General features: G+C 44.1%; 1 protein-coding gene across 4 annotated transcripts in view; it reads left to right on the top strand.

Moving 5' to 3' along the window:
- Positions 1-16,234, top strand: part of eefsec (eukaryotic elongation factor, selenocysteine-tRNA-specific) — a 454,525-nt gene extending 438,291 nt beyond the window's left edge. Inside the window, exons 7-8 of one of the 4 annotated variants that reach the window (XM_059943929.1) lie at positions 1,519-1,730; positions 16,098-16,234. In XM_059943929.1, the coding sequence (XP_059799912.1) occupies positions 1,519-1,697 (179 nt within the window). In that variant the 3' untranslated portion in view covers positions 1,698-1,730; positions 16,098-16,234. Of the gene's footprint in view, positions 1-1,518; positions 2,806-13,213; positions 13,365-16,097 lie in introns of those variants that run through there. The other 3 variants (XM_059943928.1, XM_059943930.1, XM_059943926.1) reach the window with 3 other exon arrangements.
- Positions 16,235-17,445: the final 1,211 nt, after the last annotated feature.

The following is a 17,445-nucleotide window of genomic DNA, read 5'->3' as shown; positions in this document are numbered from 1 at the left end:
CAGCCTCTGTGTTGGTACTCCACTGAAGTCAGTCATCTAGGTGCACCCCAGGTACTTGTAGGTCCTCACCACATCCCTGTCCTCACTGTCTACAGTAACAGGGAGCAGTGCAGGCTTAAAGTCCATCACCATCTCCTTTGTCTTATTAATGTTGAGCTGCAGATGATTCAGCTTGCACCATTCGACAAAGTCCTTCACCAGAGCCCTGTATTCATCCTCCCATTCTCCCCTTATACGCCCAACTATTGCTGAGTCATCAGAGAATTTTTGCAGATAACATGACTCAGTGTTGCATCTAAAGATATGAGAAGCATAGACAGTATGAACAGTCGATATTTTTCCCCAGGGTCAAAATATCTAATACTGAGGAAATGCATTCAAGGTCAAAGGGGATAAGTTCAAAAGAGATGTGCAGAACAAGTTTATTCTTACACTGAGAGTGGTGGTTGCCAGGGGTGGCAATGGAGGCAAATGCAATGGAGGTGTTTAAAAGGCCCTTAAGTTGGCGCGGCTTAAATGAGTCAGCTCCAGCAGACTGGGTAGATGAGATCCAATGGCCAGGAAGGTGGTTCTGCAACACCGCAGAAAGCAAAGGGCATGACATGTCACAGAAAACATCACGGTCATCCCCTGCAAACAAGGAAGACCCCAGTCTGTGACGCTTGTTCGACCCACTGGGCCCGGACTTCTGAGGTCAAGAGAGTGGAACTGCTCCAGTTCAAATGACTTCTCCATTTTAAAAACCCTCCCACACAGATTTCCTGTTGTCATCGGACGTGACAGACAACCACCAAATGGGCAGAGAATGGAGGGATATGGACATTGTGTAAGCAGAAGGGATTAGCTTGGTTAAGCATTTAATTACTAGATTAACTAATTCAGCACAACATCATGGACTGAAGGGCCTGTTCCTGTGCTGTACTGTTTTGTGTGCTAGACTAGGTCACTGTCATAGACATCAGAGTGCCACGCAAATCCTTACTCAGCTGAAAGAGACAGCGAACTTAGCAGCACGACACAACAACCATTCCCTCAATGTCATAAAAGACTTAGAGATTATCCTCAGGGGTGGTGGGGAGGTCGGTGCACTTCACTGTTCCCTCTAAGTGACCGCGCAGTAACTGAAATGCTTTTGTGCACATAGCCTTTGTCGCCGTGCAGCTAGAATTGGACACAGCTAGAAAAAGTTCACAAAACGTGAAAGATTTTCTTTGTTGTACTGTATTTCATTACAGCCTTCTTTTAATAAATATTGTATAATCAAAAGAATGTGATTTTTCAAGTTTTCATTCTAAATATTCAGAGTATGCATATTACAATTAAAAATATTTAAAATGTGGTGCAGTTTTCAGGCCATGTAGAAATGTCCCGCTCAGAGCAATGGTTGGTCTGCACAGCTGTTGGCCTGATGCAGGTTAGTAGGATTAGTGTAGGGAGGTATGTATTTTTGGCCAGCATGCTCATGGGGACCTGTCCCTACCACTTTCTGGCATAATGATGTGTGTCCTCTCCCCACAGATGGGTTAAGCCCAGAGGCCAAGCTGCACCTTGCACTGACCAGCAAGAAAAAAGCCAAGGGTGCACGGGGCGACTCAGCCAAGGCAGAGGAAGAGAAAAGCGATGCACAGCCCATAACCATCACCTTAGCCTTTAAGAGATACCTATTCGACCCGCAGAAAAAGATGATTCAGTCTTAAAAGTATTTCTTTTCGAAGGAGGATTATTGAAAGGTGGGATTAGATTTAAAACCTCCTTTAAAGTTTCCTTGCCTTAAAGTTCGATTCTGGGGTGCGTTTAACCATTTTTGAAGGAATAAAATTAAAATTAATCCCTTTTGATTGCTGAAAGATCTGTTTAAAAAACACTTATTATTTTTTCTGATGGGTTGGTTTTTACTTCCAGCTGAGTACGCAGTTCACAGACATTGTCCACTGACTGTTCTGACTGGTGATTGAATGTACTACCTCAGCTACACCAGCTTTGGCAAGGGAATGCGAACATAATCTCTGGAATGCTCCAAACACCACTGCTTGGGGAGGGCTTGCAAAGTGTAGATGGGTCATATCCATACGCAGCAGGGACTGTGGACCGGCACGGTAGTGTAGTGGTCAGAATAATGGTATTACAAGAGTTCAATTCCCGCCACTGTCTGTAAGGAGTTTGTACATTCTGGCCGTGACCTGGGGGTTTCCTTCGGGTGCCCCACTTTCCTCCCACATTCCAAAGACGTATAGGTTAGTGGCTTAATTGGTCACAGGGTGTAAATGGGCCAGTCGGGTTGTTTAGAGCCTGTTATAGTGCTAATACTAATAATATAAAATATAAATTGTCCAATGTGCCAGCAAGTCTCCAGTGAGAGTGGAACAGGAGTTAACACCAGCAAAAGAAGAAAGTTAAAGCAAATGGTTAAGCAAGGGGGAAAGGGGAGAGGGGGAGGGCAAAAGCCAGAAAAAATGAAATGCAAATGGGTTGGGAGGGTTGCTCTCAGGCTGAGAACTGAAACAAGATTCAAATTCAGCTCTGTTTATCAGATATACATCGAAACTTGCAGTGAAATGTGTCGTTTGTGTTAGCAACCAACACACCCACATTCCGGCACCACCACAGCATGCCCAGCACAACACAACAAAACAGAATATACCAAGCCAGAAAGCAACAACAGCAAAATAAGCCCTGTTCCTCCGTCCCAGCCACCCACCCGTACACACACACACACACACACACACACACACACACACACACACACACACACACTCACACACACACACTCACACACACACACACACTCACACACTCACACACTCACACACACACACACTCACACACACACACACGCACACACGCACGCACGCGCGCGCACGCACACACACACACACACACACTCACACACACACACACTCACACACACACACACACACACGCACACACACACGCACGCACGCGCACACACACACACACACACACACACACACACACACACACACACACACACTCACACTCACTCCACCCCCCACCAACCTCAGCGGCCTCACAAGTTTGCAGATATTTGGGGTCCGACTTCCCGAGCGGACTCATAAAGGCTGGGACAGAAAGAAGAAGCGTTGCCCACAGCTGGATCAGAAATTGCTGAACTCAATAACAAGTTCAGAAGGCTGACTGAGAGATGAGCTGCTGCTCCTTTGAGCTGGGTTTCATTGTAAGAGTGTACAAGTGAGGTCAATAGAAATCCTGTCCAAAGATTGCAGTCACTTGCAAACCTCCCCAACTCTCCCCTACTCCTTCTTCTTCTTGGGCCCTTAGCTCCCAGTGATGTCTCAGCCATCGATCTTTTTCATCATTTCTGTAATCCATTGTATCCACTGTGCAGGGGATTGGACTATACAGCTTCACCAGAGCCCTGTTGACTGGCCTTACCCATTTCTGCCTCTCATGATGGGGACATAGACTTGGATTATTCAGAGGTTTTCCCCCTACTGACCCTGGGGAAAAGACAGATAGACGATAAAGGGTGGAGACCATCAGAAGTTCTCATTTAATGCCTGAAGTTCAGATCCTCAGCTTAATTACCCTCTCTATACCTTTATAATTTTGTATATCTCTGTCAAATCCTCCTTCACTCTCCTACACTCTGGAGAATAAAGTCCCAACCTGTTCAACTTTTATTGTGAAGCAAGAAGGCTATAGAAGGGTTTGAAAATGAGGAATTTAAATCCACTGCTTTGACTGATCTAAATTTAGTTCTATTCTATAAAGTTTGGCTAATATATCTTGGGAAACAGGCTATTTGTCCCACAAATATTTACTGGCCATCCACCAATTATTTACACTTAATGACTCTTATTTTCTTCTCCCCACGTTCCCATCACCAATGTTCCCTCTGAGGTGTGTCTACGCACGAAAGATTATCACCCTTTACCCTGTTGACATGCTAAGTGTATTTCACGATTGTACACAATTTCCTTTTCCGGTTTCTGATGCAGACAGTGTTGACAACATGGAGTTTGCAATGATTTGCCTGCAGATTTTAGAACTGGCTTTAATATACTCTTTTTATTGAAGAAATTATTCAGTAAGTACATGTTGTTGTCACTGGGCAAAACATTGCACAGCACAAGGTTTTTGCGCACACTAGTCGTTACAAGTTAGAGGGAACATTCTGCATTACCTGTCCCCAAATTCTACAACGGTGTCGGGGCAATTTGCCTACAGGCCCGCACATCTTTGGGATGTAGGAGTAAACTGGAGCACCTGAGGGAAACCGACATGGCCACAGAGAGAACATGCAAACTTCAGACACAGTAGGTCAGGATTGAACCTGGGTTTCTGGGGCAGTGAGGCAGTGTCTCTACCCATTGCAGACACACAAAGGAGGCCAACCTATACGAGATGTTAGGAGCAGTGACCAGCAGCTTGGTCACAGTCTTATGGATGATGGGGCTTCATGAGGCAATTTAAGAGTTTAGCGACGTGTAGCTAAATTGAGGGGTATGAAAAATTAGGGCTGGAGAGGTTGCAAAACAGAAATCTACTTTAAGTTCAATCTAACCTTTCCCTCCCACTGTTCTCCATTTTTCTATCATCTCTGTACCTTAGAGACTCTCTAAGACTGTCCCTGCCTCTAAATGTATCTTAAAATTCTCCTTAATATATTAGCCTTTTACCATCACCCCTGACAAGGCAATCGACCTCTACTCTGTGCAAAAAACTGATCTCTGACAGCCTTCCTCTACTCTCCTCCAATCATCATATTAGCCATTTCCACCTGGGGAAAGAAATTCATCACTTGTCCACTCTATGCCTCTTATCTGATACTCCTCTATCGAGTCACCTCTCACTTTCTTTCACTCCAAATAGAAAGGTCCTAGTTCACTCAAGCTGTCCTCACGGGATATACACTCTAATCCAGTCAGCATCCTGGTAAACCTCATATGCATCCTCTCTGAAGCCTCCATGTCCTTCCTATAACGAGGCGACCTGAACTGAACACAATGCCCAAAGTGTGGTCTAGAGTCCTAGAACATTATGGCACAGAATCAGGCTCTGGAGTGTCCATCTAACCAGGGTTTTATAGAGCTGCAGCATTACCTGGCAGCTCTTGAATTCAATCTCCCGACTAATAAAGACCACACACCACATGCCTTTTTAAACACACCATCAATTTGTGCAGCAACTTTGAGGGATGTGTGGATGTGAACCCAAAGATTGCTGTGTTCCTCCACACTTCCAGGCATTCTTGCTCTGCCTGAGATTCGAGCCATTTCCAACCCTGCGGGTGCACTGTGCATTTGATTCAGTATCAGGGGCATAACTGCTGAAAGGTTAATTGCTCTTGTCTAGGAGCTTGAGTGTGTGGTAGCAATACAGTTTGGTTGAGTATGGTTTGCATTTATACCTTCACTGAAGATTGTAAGCTGATCATTGTTAATCCTAAACACAAAAGATTCTGCAGATGCTGGAAATCTGGAGTAACATACACTAAGTGCTGGACTCAGCAGCCCAGGCAGCATCTACGGAGAGGAATAAATAGTCGACGTTCAGATCAAGACCCTTCATCAGGACTAATTGTTAACCCTAGACATAGAATCATAGAAAAATACAGCATACAACTAGGCCCTTTGGCCCATCTAGTCCATGCTGCACTATTTAAACTGCCTAGTCCCATCGACCTGCACCCAGACCATAGCCCTCCTACACCTACTATTCACTTTTCTCCAACATTGAAATCGAGCTCGCGTGCACCACTTGTGCCGGCATCTTGGTCCACACTCTTACCATTGTCTGAGTGGAGAAGTTTCCTTCATGTTATCCTTAAACTTCTCACCTTTCACCCTTAACCCCTGATCTCTGGTTGTGGTCCCACACAACCTTAGTGGAAAAAGCCTGCTTGCTTTTACCCCTCATAGTTCTGTATATCAAAAATTTCCTCTCAATCTTCTACATTTCAAGGATAAAGTGCTAACCTATTTAATTTTTCCTTATAAATCAGGTCCTCCAGTCCCGGCAACATGCTTGTAAGTTTTCTCTGCACTCTTTCAATCTTATTTACATCTTTCCTGTAGGTAGGTGACCAAAACTACACACAATACTCCAAATTAGTCCTCACTAACAATTTATCCAACCTCAACACAGCATCCCATTTTCTGTACTCAATACGTTGACTCATAAAGGCCAATGGGCCAAAAGCTTTCTTTATGACCCCATCTACCTGTGACACCACTTTCTAATAATTATGGACCTGGATTAACAGATCCCTTTATCCTACCACACTTCTCAGTGCCCAACCACTCACTGTGTAAGATCCACTCTGGTTAAACTGCATTTATCTGTATTAAATTCCATCTGCCATTTTTCCAGCTGGTCCAGATCCTGCTGCAAACTCTCATAGTTTTCCTTGCTGTCCACTGTACCCTGAGATTTGTAGTCATCCGCAAATTTGCTGCTCCAGTTAACTACACTATCATCCAGGTCATTGATAAAAACATAGAAAACCTACAGCACAATACAGGCCCTTCAGCCCACAATGCTATGCCGAACATGTACTTAATTTAGAAATTAACTTGGGTGACTCATAGCCCTCTATTTTTCTAAGCTCCATATACCCATCCAGAAGTCTCTTAAAATACACCATTGTATCCACCAGCACCATGACCGGCAGCCCATTCCACGCACTCACCACTCTCTGCGTAAAAAACTTGCCCCTGACATCTCCTCTGTACCTACTTCCAAGCACCTTAAAACTGTGCCCTCTTGTGCTAGCCATTTCAGCCCTGAGAAAAAGCCTCTGACTATCCACACAACCAATGCCTCTCATCATCTTGTACACCTCTATCAGGTCACCTCTCATCCTCCGCCGCTCCAGGGAGAAAAGGCGGAGTTCACTCAACCTATTCTCATAAGGCATGCTCCCCAAACTAGGAACATCCTTGTAAATCTCCTCTGCACTCTTTCTATGGTTTCCACATCTTTCCTGTAGTGAGGCGACCAGAACTGAGCACAGTACTCCAAGTGGAGTCTGACCAGGGTTCTGTGTAGCTGTAACATTACCTCTCGGCTCTTGAACTCAATCCCACGGTTGATGAAGGCCAATGTACCTTCTTAACCACACAGTCAACCTGCGCAGCAGCTTTGAGTGTCCTATGGACTCGGACACCAAGATCCCTCTGATCTTCCACACTGCCAAGAGTCTTACAATTAATACTATATTCTGCCATCATATTTGACCTACCAAAATGAACCACTTCCCACTTATCTGGGTTGAACTCCATCTGCCACTCCTCATCCCAGTTTTGCATCCTATCAATGTCCCGCTGTAACCTCTGACAGCCCTCCACACTATCCACAACACCTCCAACCTTTGTGTCATCAGCAAACTTACTAACTCATCCCTCTACTTCCTCAGTGCTTAAGGCATAACAGTTCTTCTTCCCACTCCTCCCTTTACCCATCTGTCTTTTTCCATTTCCCATTCAGGCTACCCTCTTACCCATTCTCTTCTCTTCTTCTGGTTTCACCTCCGTCTGCTCCTCCTCGTTCCCTTTCTCTCATGGTCCACCCTCCTGTCCTATCAGATTCCTTCTTCTTCAGCCCTTTACCTCTTCCTTCACCTCCCAGTTTCTTCATCCTCCTTTTCCCACCCATCCTGCTTTCCCCTCACCTGGTCTCACCTATCACCTGCCAGCTTGTACTTCTACCCTTCCCCCACTTTATTATTCAGGCTTCTGCCCCCTTCCTTTCCAGTCCAGTTAAAGGGTCTCAGGCCAAAACGTCGACTGCATATTCCTCTCCACAGATGCTGCCTGACCTACTGAGTTCCTCCAGCATTTTGTGTGTGTTGCTGAGGTGTTTCATTTCTCTTGCACCAGAACAAGGGGAGACCTGCGGGTGATCTCAGGATTCTTACTGTTTCACATCGCACCACATGCCAAGTTCACTGAGGTCAGAGGTCTACAGGCACTGCACTGAGATGTATGAATACGGGTTTCTAGAAATTGATGCAATCTGAGTTACTCTGCATGATGAACAAAATGAATTTGTATCAAATAAATAATATTTGTAAATTATTTACTTGAATTTGATATTTCTCTTCTCCACAATCTGACAGTGCGGGAAACAGGCACACAGCCGGTTCTATTTGCTACGTTTGGCCTACATTCCTTCCCTAATCATGTACAGTATCAGTCAAGGTTCTCTTCAAATGCTGTTAACTTAACTCCCTCAACCAATTCCTCTGGCAGCTCGTTCCATGTAGCCATCAGCCTCTGCATGAAAGAGAGTCCTATTAACTCCCTCCCCTCGCTGCTTAAACCTGTGCCCCTAATTCTTCATTCCCCAACACTTCAGAAAAGACTGTGCAAATTTACCTTACCTACTCCCTCATGAATTTAGAACATAGAATACAGACCATTGTATCACAGTACAGGCCCTTCGGGACTTACGGCTCACAATATCATGCTGCCCATTTACACTCTTCCCTCCCACATAGCCCTCCATTTTTCTATCATCCATGCGTCTATCTAAGAATATTTTAAATGCTTCTAAAGTTCAAAGTAAATTTATTATCTAAGTACATATATGTCACCGTATACAACTTGGGGCGTGCTAACCTCTAGTTTTACAGTACAAGTGACCTGGGTTCAATTCCTGCTGCTGCCTATAACTTTGTACATTCTACCCATGACCATGTCGGTTTCCTCCGGATGTTCCAGTTTCCTCCCACAGTCCACTACTGTTAACCTACTGTTTGGTAGGTTAATTGGCGATTGTATGTAGCCTTGTGATTAGGCTAGGGTTAAGTTGAGGGACTGCTGGGTGACATGGCTCAAAGGGCTGGAAGGGTTGCTCTGTATCTCTGAGCAACCCTGAGATTCATTTTTGTGTGGGCATAATCAATAAATCTATCAGGTAATAGCCATAACACATCAATGAAAGACTGCCTGCCCAACTTGGGCGTTCAACCAGAGTGCAAAAGACAACAAACTGTGCAAAGAGAAAAAGAAAGAACTAATAATAATAAACATATAAACAATAAATATCGAGAGCAGGAGATGAAGAGTCATTGATTGTGGAAACATCCCTAAGATGGGGGCAAGTGAAGCTGGGTGAAGTTATCCCCTTTGATTCAAGAGCCTGATGGCTGAGGGATAATAACTAGTCCCTAACCTGGCAGTGTGAGTCCTGAAGCTCTTTCTGATAGCAGTAGCAAAAGAGAGCATGCCCTGGGTAATGGGGGGTCCCTGATGTTGGGTGCCCTTTTCCTGCGATAGCGTTTTATGCGGATATGCTCAATGGTGGGAGGGCTTTAGCCATGCTCTGCCACCCTGCATCTGCCTCCACCACCCTGCATCTGCCTCCACCACCACCCGACAGGGTATTCAAAGCACCCACCACTCTCTGTGTAAAAAACTTGCCCCTGACATCCCCACCGTACATTCCTCCAATTGCATTAAAATTATGCTTGGTCATATAAGGAATTTCCACCCTGGGAAAAAAAGAATCTGGTTGTTCACTTGATCAATGTCCTCTATTTTTCTATCACATACAACATTCTTCCAGGCTTATTGGCATCATTCCTACAGCAGGGTGACCAAAACTGAACACAGTATCCCAAAAGCACATTCGGCATCATCTTGTACAACTACAACACAACAAACCTCAATATACTCTCTGCCCTGACTGATGAAGGCCAGTGTGCACGATGCCTTCTTCACCACCTACAATTCACTTTCAGGGAACCCTGTCCTCGTACTCCCAGGTCACTCAGTTCTAACGTTGAACCCTATTCCATTGGCAGACCAGGGACTAGCTTAACTATCTCTTCCTACACCCACCACACCACTGTGTCAGAAACCTTTTATTGATAGTCAATGATCCATTTGATTTATTGACAGTATCAATTTGCTAACTAAGTTTGTTCCATAGGGCATAAACCAGTACACCACATGAACAGTCCCATTGGCTCTCAATTTTGTGCTGAACCAATTAAATTAGTAATCAAATGCCCAACTAAACAAATCCTTTCTACCTACACAATGTCCATCTCCTTTCGTCTCCTCCACATGCATGTACCTATCAAAGAGCCCCTTGAGTGCTCTATCATATTTGCCTCCACCTCCACCCTGGCAGTGCATTCCAGATGTTCTACTTTGGATATTCTCCTGATTTTCCTGGGATACTCTCTCACCTTCCTTGGGAGTCATGATCCAAAACTGAAATTTCCAGAGCTAATACTGAGGATTGGGGGAGTTGGACACATGTCTCTACCAAAGGAGGTGTAAGGTGCTCCTTCCCTCCACTAGCCTGAAGGTTACCCTTGGGCAAGGAGTAGCACCTGCTTATCCCCCCAGACAGGGTCACATGAAGCCACAGGAGCAGGGGGTGGATGGTCGTTTGAGCAGCCGGTGCACATCACAAGTCCTGGTTATGCAACCACTGAGACCAAGCAGACAATCTCTGAAGAGTATTGATGATGGCAGAGGTCACCCATTTTCCAAAGACACTGTCCAGAAGAAGACAATGGCAAACTACTGTAGAAAAATTTGCCAAGAACGATCATGGTCATGAGATCATGATCACCCACGTCATATGACACGGCACGTAGTGATGATGATGACTACTGGGGGAGTGTACACGGCCATACAGTAACTGAAATATCTCCATGCACATAGCGTTTGTTGCCTCACAGCTGGAATTTTCTTTTATATCATGGTAATAATTTTGACATCTATGTTAATATAATTGTGATTTACCCTGTAATTAATTATGTGTTAATAAATACAAGCCATAAATTTCTAAATAATAAATGCACTGTAACCTTTTCTTTGAAACATTTTAGAACTTCAATGTATTACAGTGTTCGCATTTCATATTGTAACAATAAACACAGAACGTTAGTCAGTAGCTCATTGTTAATAAACCACAGGCCTGCTGAACGCCGACGCCATCTAATCAAAACATGTTACTTTTCCCATTGTGCCTATCAGTTGTTTTGACTGCCTGACATTGTTTACTTGCATTGTGAGTTGTGGTTTGTATTTGTTTGATGTACATATTACCATAAAAAATTAATATACTGAGCAGTGAAAAAGTTCCTGCTCAGAGCAATGGTCGGTCCATGCAGCTGAGAAAAATAATTCGAGGGACTGTTATTCCCCAGGTATAGAAGGCCCCTTTGTATTTTGGATTTGTTGGACATTTTCATCAAACTATTACAGGAGTTCTATAGCATTAAGTTACAGTACTGAACCAGTAACCAGAGACTTGCACCTTTCAGATTTATTTACTTATCATGTGTACGTTGAAACACACAATGAAATGTGTTTTTGCATTAACAACCAAAACACTCAAGGGTGTGCTGACGGCAGCCCACAAGCATCTTCATGCATTCACGTCATAGCATGCTCACGATGTTCAGCAGAACAACACGGAACACAACAACAACAGCAGAATGTGCCCCTCTCCCACACACACAGTAAAGCATTCAACCCTAGGATGTCCTGCAAAGTGTACAAATCCCAGCAGAGAATTAAAACTCAAGCAATTAAATAAACTCAAAATCAGTTTTATTATCTCCAAATGTAATGTGTTGTTTTGCGACAGCAGACATAAAATAGTGTAGCAAAGGGACAATGAGGTAGTGTTCGTGGACTGTTCAGAAATCTGATGACGGGTGGAAAGAATTGTTCTTGAATCTTTGAATGTGTGTCTTCCTGAATCGTTGACTGTGTGCCTGATAGTAATAATGGCACAAGGCCATGTCCCGGGTGATGAGGGTCCTTAGTGATGGATGCCGTCTCCCAAGGCATCACCTCTTGAATATGTCCTCAACAGTGGGGTCGGTTGTGCCTTGATGGAGCTTGCTGCGTCTATAACCCTTTATTACCTCTTGCAATTCAGTGCATGGTAGTGCAATTACTCGAATTGAGTATGATGTTCTCCCAAGGAGCTGTTCTTATGCTTTCTAACTCCAAAAACTAATCGAAAACAAACACAGGAGCTGGATGTATCTTGTCTACTTCATTTGACATTTAGTGAGGCATGCACAGGGTGGTGTAATAATATATGCCACTCACAAACTTCTTATATATACCTCATTATGAATTATTTACACAAAAAATTATGTCAAACAATATATTTACAACATTGCTCAAATATTACTGGAATATTAAATACACAACATATTGTCTTAATGGAGATGCTTGTTTAGGGTGGGGTGACTGATACACAGGGAGCCACCACACGGTCCTTAACAGATTGGGGCCAGGGTCTAGTGGCATGGAGTGCCAGATGACTGGGGACCCTTCACTGCGGCAGCCTTCCTCCACCTTCACTGCCTTTGTGATGTGTCATCATCTTCCACCAGGACCACCGTTGAGGTCTTAATCAGATTGTTTTCGGTCTGGGACCTCCCTCTTGACCTTATTGCCATGGGTGGCCCTACCAAGAGCTAAGTTATCTTTGATACGCTGTCATTCCAAGTAGGACTTGCTCATGAAGACACCTTGCTCAGTATTGATGAGTTGGCCAAAGGACCCATTTCTATGCTGTACAGTACTATGACAAATATATTTCATAACATTTCATTCTGTGATAACCTGATTCTGATTCACCATCAGTGGTTCCCTGTGGCTGCAGTAGGTACCATCTGCAACAACTCAGGAATGGAAAAGTCTGCAGAAAGTGGTGGATACAGCCCAGTCCATCACTACAGGCAAAGCCCTCCCCCACTACTGAGCACACTTACCAGGAGCACTGTCACCAGAAAGCAGCATCCATCATCAAGGACCCCTACCATTCAGACCTTGCTCTCTTCTTGCTCCTGCCATCGGGAAGAGGGTATAGAAGCCTTCGGCCCCACACCATCAGGTTCAGGAACAGTTATTACCCCTCAACCATCAGGCTCTTGATCCGGAATGGGTAACTTCACTGATCACAACTCTGAACGGATTGCACAACCTAGAGACTCACTTTCCACAACTTTACAACTCATTTTCTCAGTATTATTTTCTTTTTATTTACACTATTTGCCTTCTTTTGCATATTGGTTGTTTGTCAGTCTTTGTTCATGTACAGGTTTTTGTAAATTTTATTGTATTTTTTTTATTTTCCTGTACATGCCTGCTCTGGGCTTCACATCTATAGAGTCACTTCTGTTCTGAGCGCTGTGTTTGCTTTTATTGTTTGCATGATTTGTGTTTTTTTTTCTCTCACTCTGCAGATTACGGTTTCGATGACCTTCTTTTTAATGGATTCTTTTGGGTTTATTGTTTTGTGACTGCCTGTAAGGAGACGAATCTCAGGTTGTATAATGTATACATACTTTGATAATAAATTTACTTTGAAATGCCTGTAAAAATGGATCTCAAGGTAGTATATTATTGTACGTACTTTGATAATAAATTTACTGAAGCTTGAAACAAAACTCACGAAGGCTTCTTTAACACCATCTCACAAGTTCCTGATCCGTTCGCCATGGTCAGGGGCAGCTGGTGTAAGGGGGTCATCAGGCCTTTCTGGCCAATGAGTCACGCCGCCCAGCAACCCACCTATTCAATACTAGCCTAATCACAGGACAATTTACAATGACCAGTCAACCAGGACATCTTTGGACTGTGGGAGAAAACCGAAGCACCCGAAGGAAACTGCGCATTCACAGGGAGGACGTACAAACTCCTTACAGAAAAGTGCCGGAGTTGATTCCAAACTCCGACACTCTGAGCTGTAATAGTGTCAGGCTAACTCGTACGTTACCAAGGTGCCGGAATGTGTGGCGACCCTTGTGGGCTGCCTCCAGCACATCCTTAAATTGTGTTGGTTGTTAACACAATTGACACATTGCACTGTTTGTACATGTGATAACTAGAATGTTACCTGGGTTCCAACATCTAAGTTACAGGGAAAGGTTGAACAAGTTAGGTCTTTATTCTTTGTTCTTTGGAGCATAGAAGGTTGAGGGGGGACTTGATAGAGGTATTTAAAATTATGAGGGGGATAGATAGAGTTGACGTGAATAGGCTTTTTCCATTGAGAGTAGGGGAGATTCAAACAAGAGGACATGAGTTGAGAGTTAGGGGGCAAAAGTTTAAGGGTAACACGAGGGGGAAATTCTTTACTCAGAGAGTGGTAGCTGCATGGAACAAGCTTCTAGTAGAAGTGGTAGAGGCAGGTTCGATTTTGTCATTTAAAGTAAAATTGGATAGGTATATGGATAGGAAAGGAATGGAGGGTTATGGGCTGAGTGCAGGTCAGTGGGACTAGGTGAGAGTAAGCGTTCGGCACGGACTAGAAGGGCCGAGATGGCCTGTTTCTGTGCTGTAACTGTTATATGGTTATAAATATATAAATAAATCCAGATTAATTCATTAGGTGGGTGTGTGGAACGCATTGCCGGGGAGTGTGGTACAGGCAGAAACTTTAGAGATATTTAAGAGACACATGGATGCTAGAAAAATGGAGGGCTATATGGGAGGGAAGAGTTGGTTTGACCTTTGGCACAGCATGCAGGCCGAAGGGCCTGTACTGTGCTCTATGTTCAAACCAAAAACATTTTTCCATACTTTGATTAGCCAAAAGACTGTATTTAAAATTCTTATTTTCAAATCCCTCAATGGCTATATCCTGCTGAGGAGAGTATAAGGAGATGTCAGAGGCAGGTTTTTTATACAGAGTGGTGGGTGTTCTGATCACCCTGCTGGGGAGGGGGGGAATGGTAGAGGCAAATACACTAGAGGCATTTAAGAAACTCTTAGATAAGCACATGGATGATAGAGAGATGGAGGGTTATGTGGGAGGGAAGTGTTAGGTTGATCTTAGAGAAGATTAAAAGGTCGGTACAACATTGTGAGCCAAAGGACCTGTACTGTGCTGTGGTGTTCTATGTTCAATGTTCTGTATCTCCTCTTCAAAGCTAGCTGGTAGCATTTTGCTTGTCAGCAATGGTGAGGTCGTGTAAATGAAGGAAGAAATATAAATACCTCAAACGAGAAAATCTGCAGATGCTGGAAATCCAAACAGCACATACAAAATGCTTTAGGAGCTCAGTAGGCCTGGAAAAGAGGACAGTCGACATTTTGGGCCAAGACTCTTCCCCAGGACTGGAGAAAAATAGATGAGGAGTCATCTTTTTGTATGAACACATTCTTCAGCCTGGGTGCCCGAGTTGTTTCTCACCCAGAATTTGCATTGCTGTCCTGTGTATTCGGTCCTGTGTCAGGTATGAGCTGGATTGTACTAAAAGCTATGTGAATCCCCATGGATTTGTATCTGCACAGGGACACAGAAAATACCAGTGAAGAGCAGTGACTGTTGTAACACTGACAGAGGAGTTACCAGAGGTATGAGGAATCGTTACAATAAGACAATTACTAAACAACCCACACAATGCTTTGCATCACTCTCTGTGAGATTGGTGTTTGATTCCCACTGCTGTCTGTAAGGAATTCAAACATTTTCCCCACCCTCCAAAGAGGACCATGTCATGGTTTGGAGGCTTACGTGGCTCAATGACCCAGAGAGCTATGTTGGCTGGAGTCCGGGTTTTATGCTTGGCTGTTTGTAGGTCACCCATGTCAAACAGGTCAAAGGGTAAGTTCAGACTAAGAGTGGTCCACCAGTCCTCCAGGTTTGGGGACTCAGCTCAGGGTTAACAACCCTGACTGGTCAAACAAAATTGTTATGGACACAGCAATGAACAATCTTTCTACATCTGAGTGTGACTGTATTCCTGAGTCTCCACCCAGGATTTGCAGGACTGACTTGACAGTAGTGAAAACCGAGAAGAGTGAAAACTGACACAACGAAGGAAGTCCTGAACACCATCAGAGAAGGAGGACCTTCATTGTTCCCCTAAATGCCAGCAGCATAATGGGCAGAAAGTACTTTCTCCTCATGCCCGTGTGGCTTTCCTCCAGCTGCTCCAATTCCCTTCCACATTCCAAAGCTGTATGAGTCGGAGTTATTAAGTTGTGGGTCTACTATGTTGGCGCCAGGATCTGGGTGACACTTGCGGACTGCCCTTAGCAGAATCGTTGGTGATTTTATCAACACATTTCATTGAATATTTTGATGTACAGATAACAAATACAACTTATCTCTCTTTTTAGGTGCTGGAAATCCAAAGCAACACACACAAAAAGGAGGAATTCAGCTGCTCAGGCAGTATCTATGGAGATGAGTAAACAGTTAGCATTTTGGTCCGAGACCCTTCATCAAGACCCAGTAAAACAATTCTGTTACAGAGATTGGAAGGCTGTATTCTGAGAGAGTAAACATTTAAGATCTAATTTGAAATTTTCAGTGTGTTCTGGTTGAGTCCTGTAGATGGAGCTATGGTTGTGTGAAATGGTCACATATGTTGCCTAAAAGGGAACTGATCTCAAGGTTCACAAGCTGTCCTGTCTCCCCCACCTTAAATCCGAGTGTTGTTTCAAAATGCCCATCATTAATTTGGACCTCTTCTAGAATCTGTATTCCCAGCATCACACCCCTCAGTATATGTTCAGCAAAAGAGCTGGCCATTAACTTCAGGAAGCAGGGTTGGACACACAACATAAACACAAGAGATGCTGGAAACCCAGAATAGCACTCAGAACACTGGTCAGGCAGAATCTATGGAGGGGGATAAATAGTTGACATTTTGAGCACAGACTGTATATCAGGACTGGGAAGGAAGGGGGCAGAAGAAGGGAGGGGGAGGAGTACAAGTTGGGCTTGCCTCTGCATGTCAGTGGTGCTGAAGAGGAGATGGTGGAGAGATTCAGGTCCCTAGGTACAAATGTGACCAAAAGCATGATCTGGTCCAACCACATAGATACCGTGGTCAAGAGAGATCACCATCTTTCTACATCCTCAGAAAGCTGAGGAAATTCAGCATGCTGAACGGTCTTGGCCCAAAACATCTACTCTTTATTCCTTCCCACAGATGTTGGCTGGACCCAGACTTGCTGAGTTCCTCCAACATTTTGTGTATGTGTAACTAAGAGAGATTACATTAGGGACATTTAAGAAACTCTTAGATGGACACATGGATGACAGAAAAATGGGGGGCTATGCTAGAGGGGTTTAGATTGATCTTAGAGTAGGTTAAAAGGTTAGCAGAGCATTGTGGGCCAAAGAGCCTATACTGATCTGTACTTTTGACAGTATATTCTATGTTCTATGACACACACCAATTTTTATTGAGTAACCATAGAAAGCATCCTATTCAGATACATCATGGGTTGCTATGGCATCTGCTCTGCCTATGACCCCGAGAAACTGTAAAGCCTATCAACTCCTTCCGTTGCCTCTGCTACTTCCCTTTCTCCTATGGTCCACTCTCCTCTCCAGCCCTTTATTTTTCCTACCCACCCGGCCTCTCCTATCATCTTCTAGCTTGTCCTCCTTCCCCTCCCCCCTCCTTTTTATTCTGGTGTCTTCCCCCTTCCTCACAGCTCTGATGAAGGGCCTTGG

Source organism: Hypanus sabinus, chromosome 19 (genome assembly GCF_030144855.1).
Source record: "Hypanus sabinus isolate sHypSab1 chromosome 19, sHypSab1.hap1, whole genome shotgun sequence".
Taxonomy (NCBI): Eukaryota; Metazoa; Chordata; class Chondrichthyes; order Myliobatiformes; family Dasyatidae; genus Hypanus; species Hypanus sabinus.
This window is presented reverse-complemented; position numbering and strand designations above follow the sequence as displayed.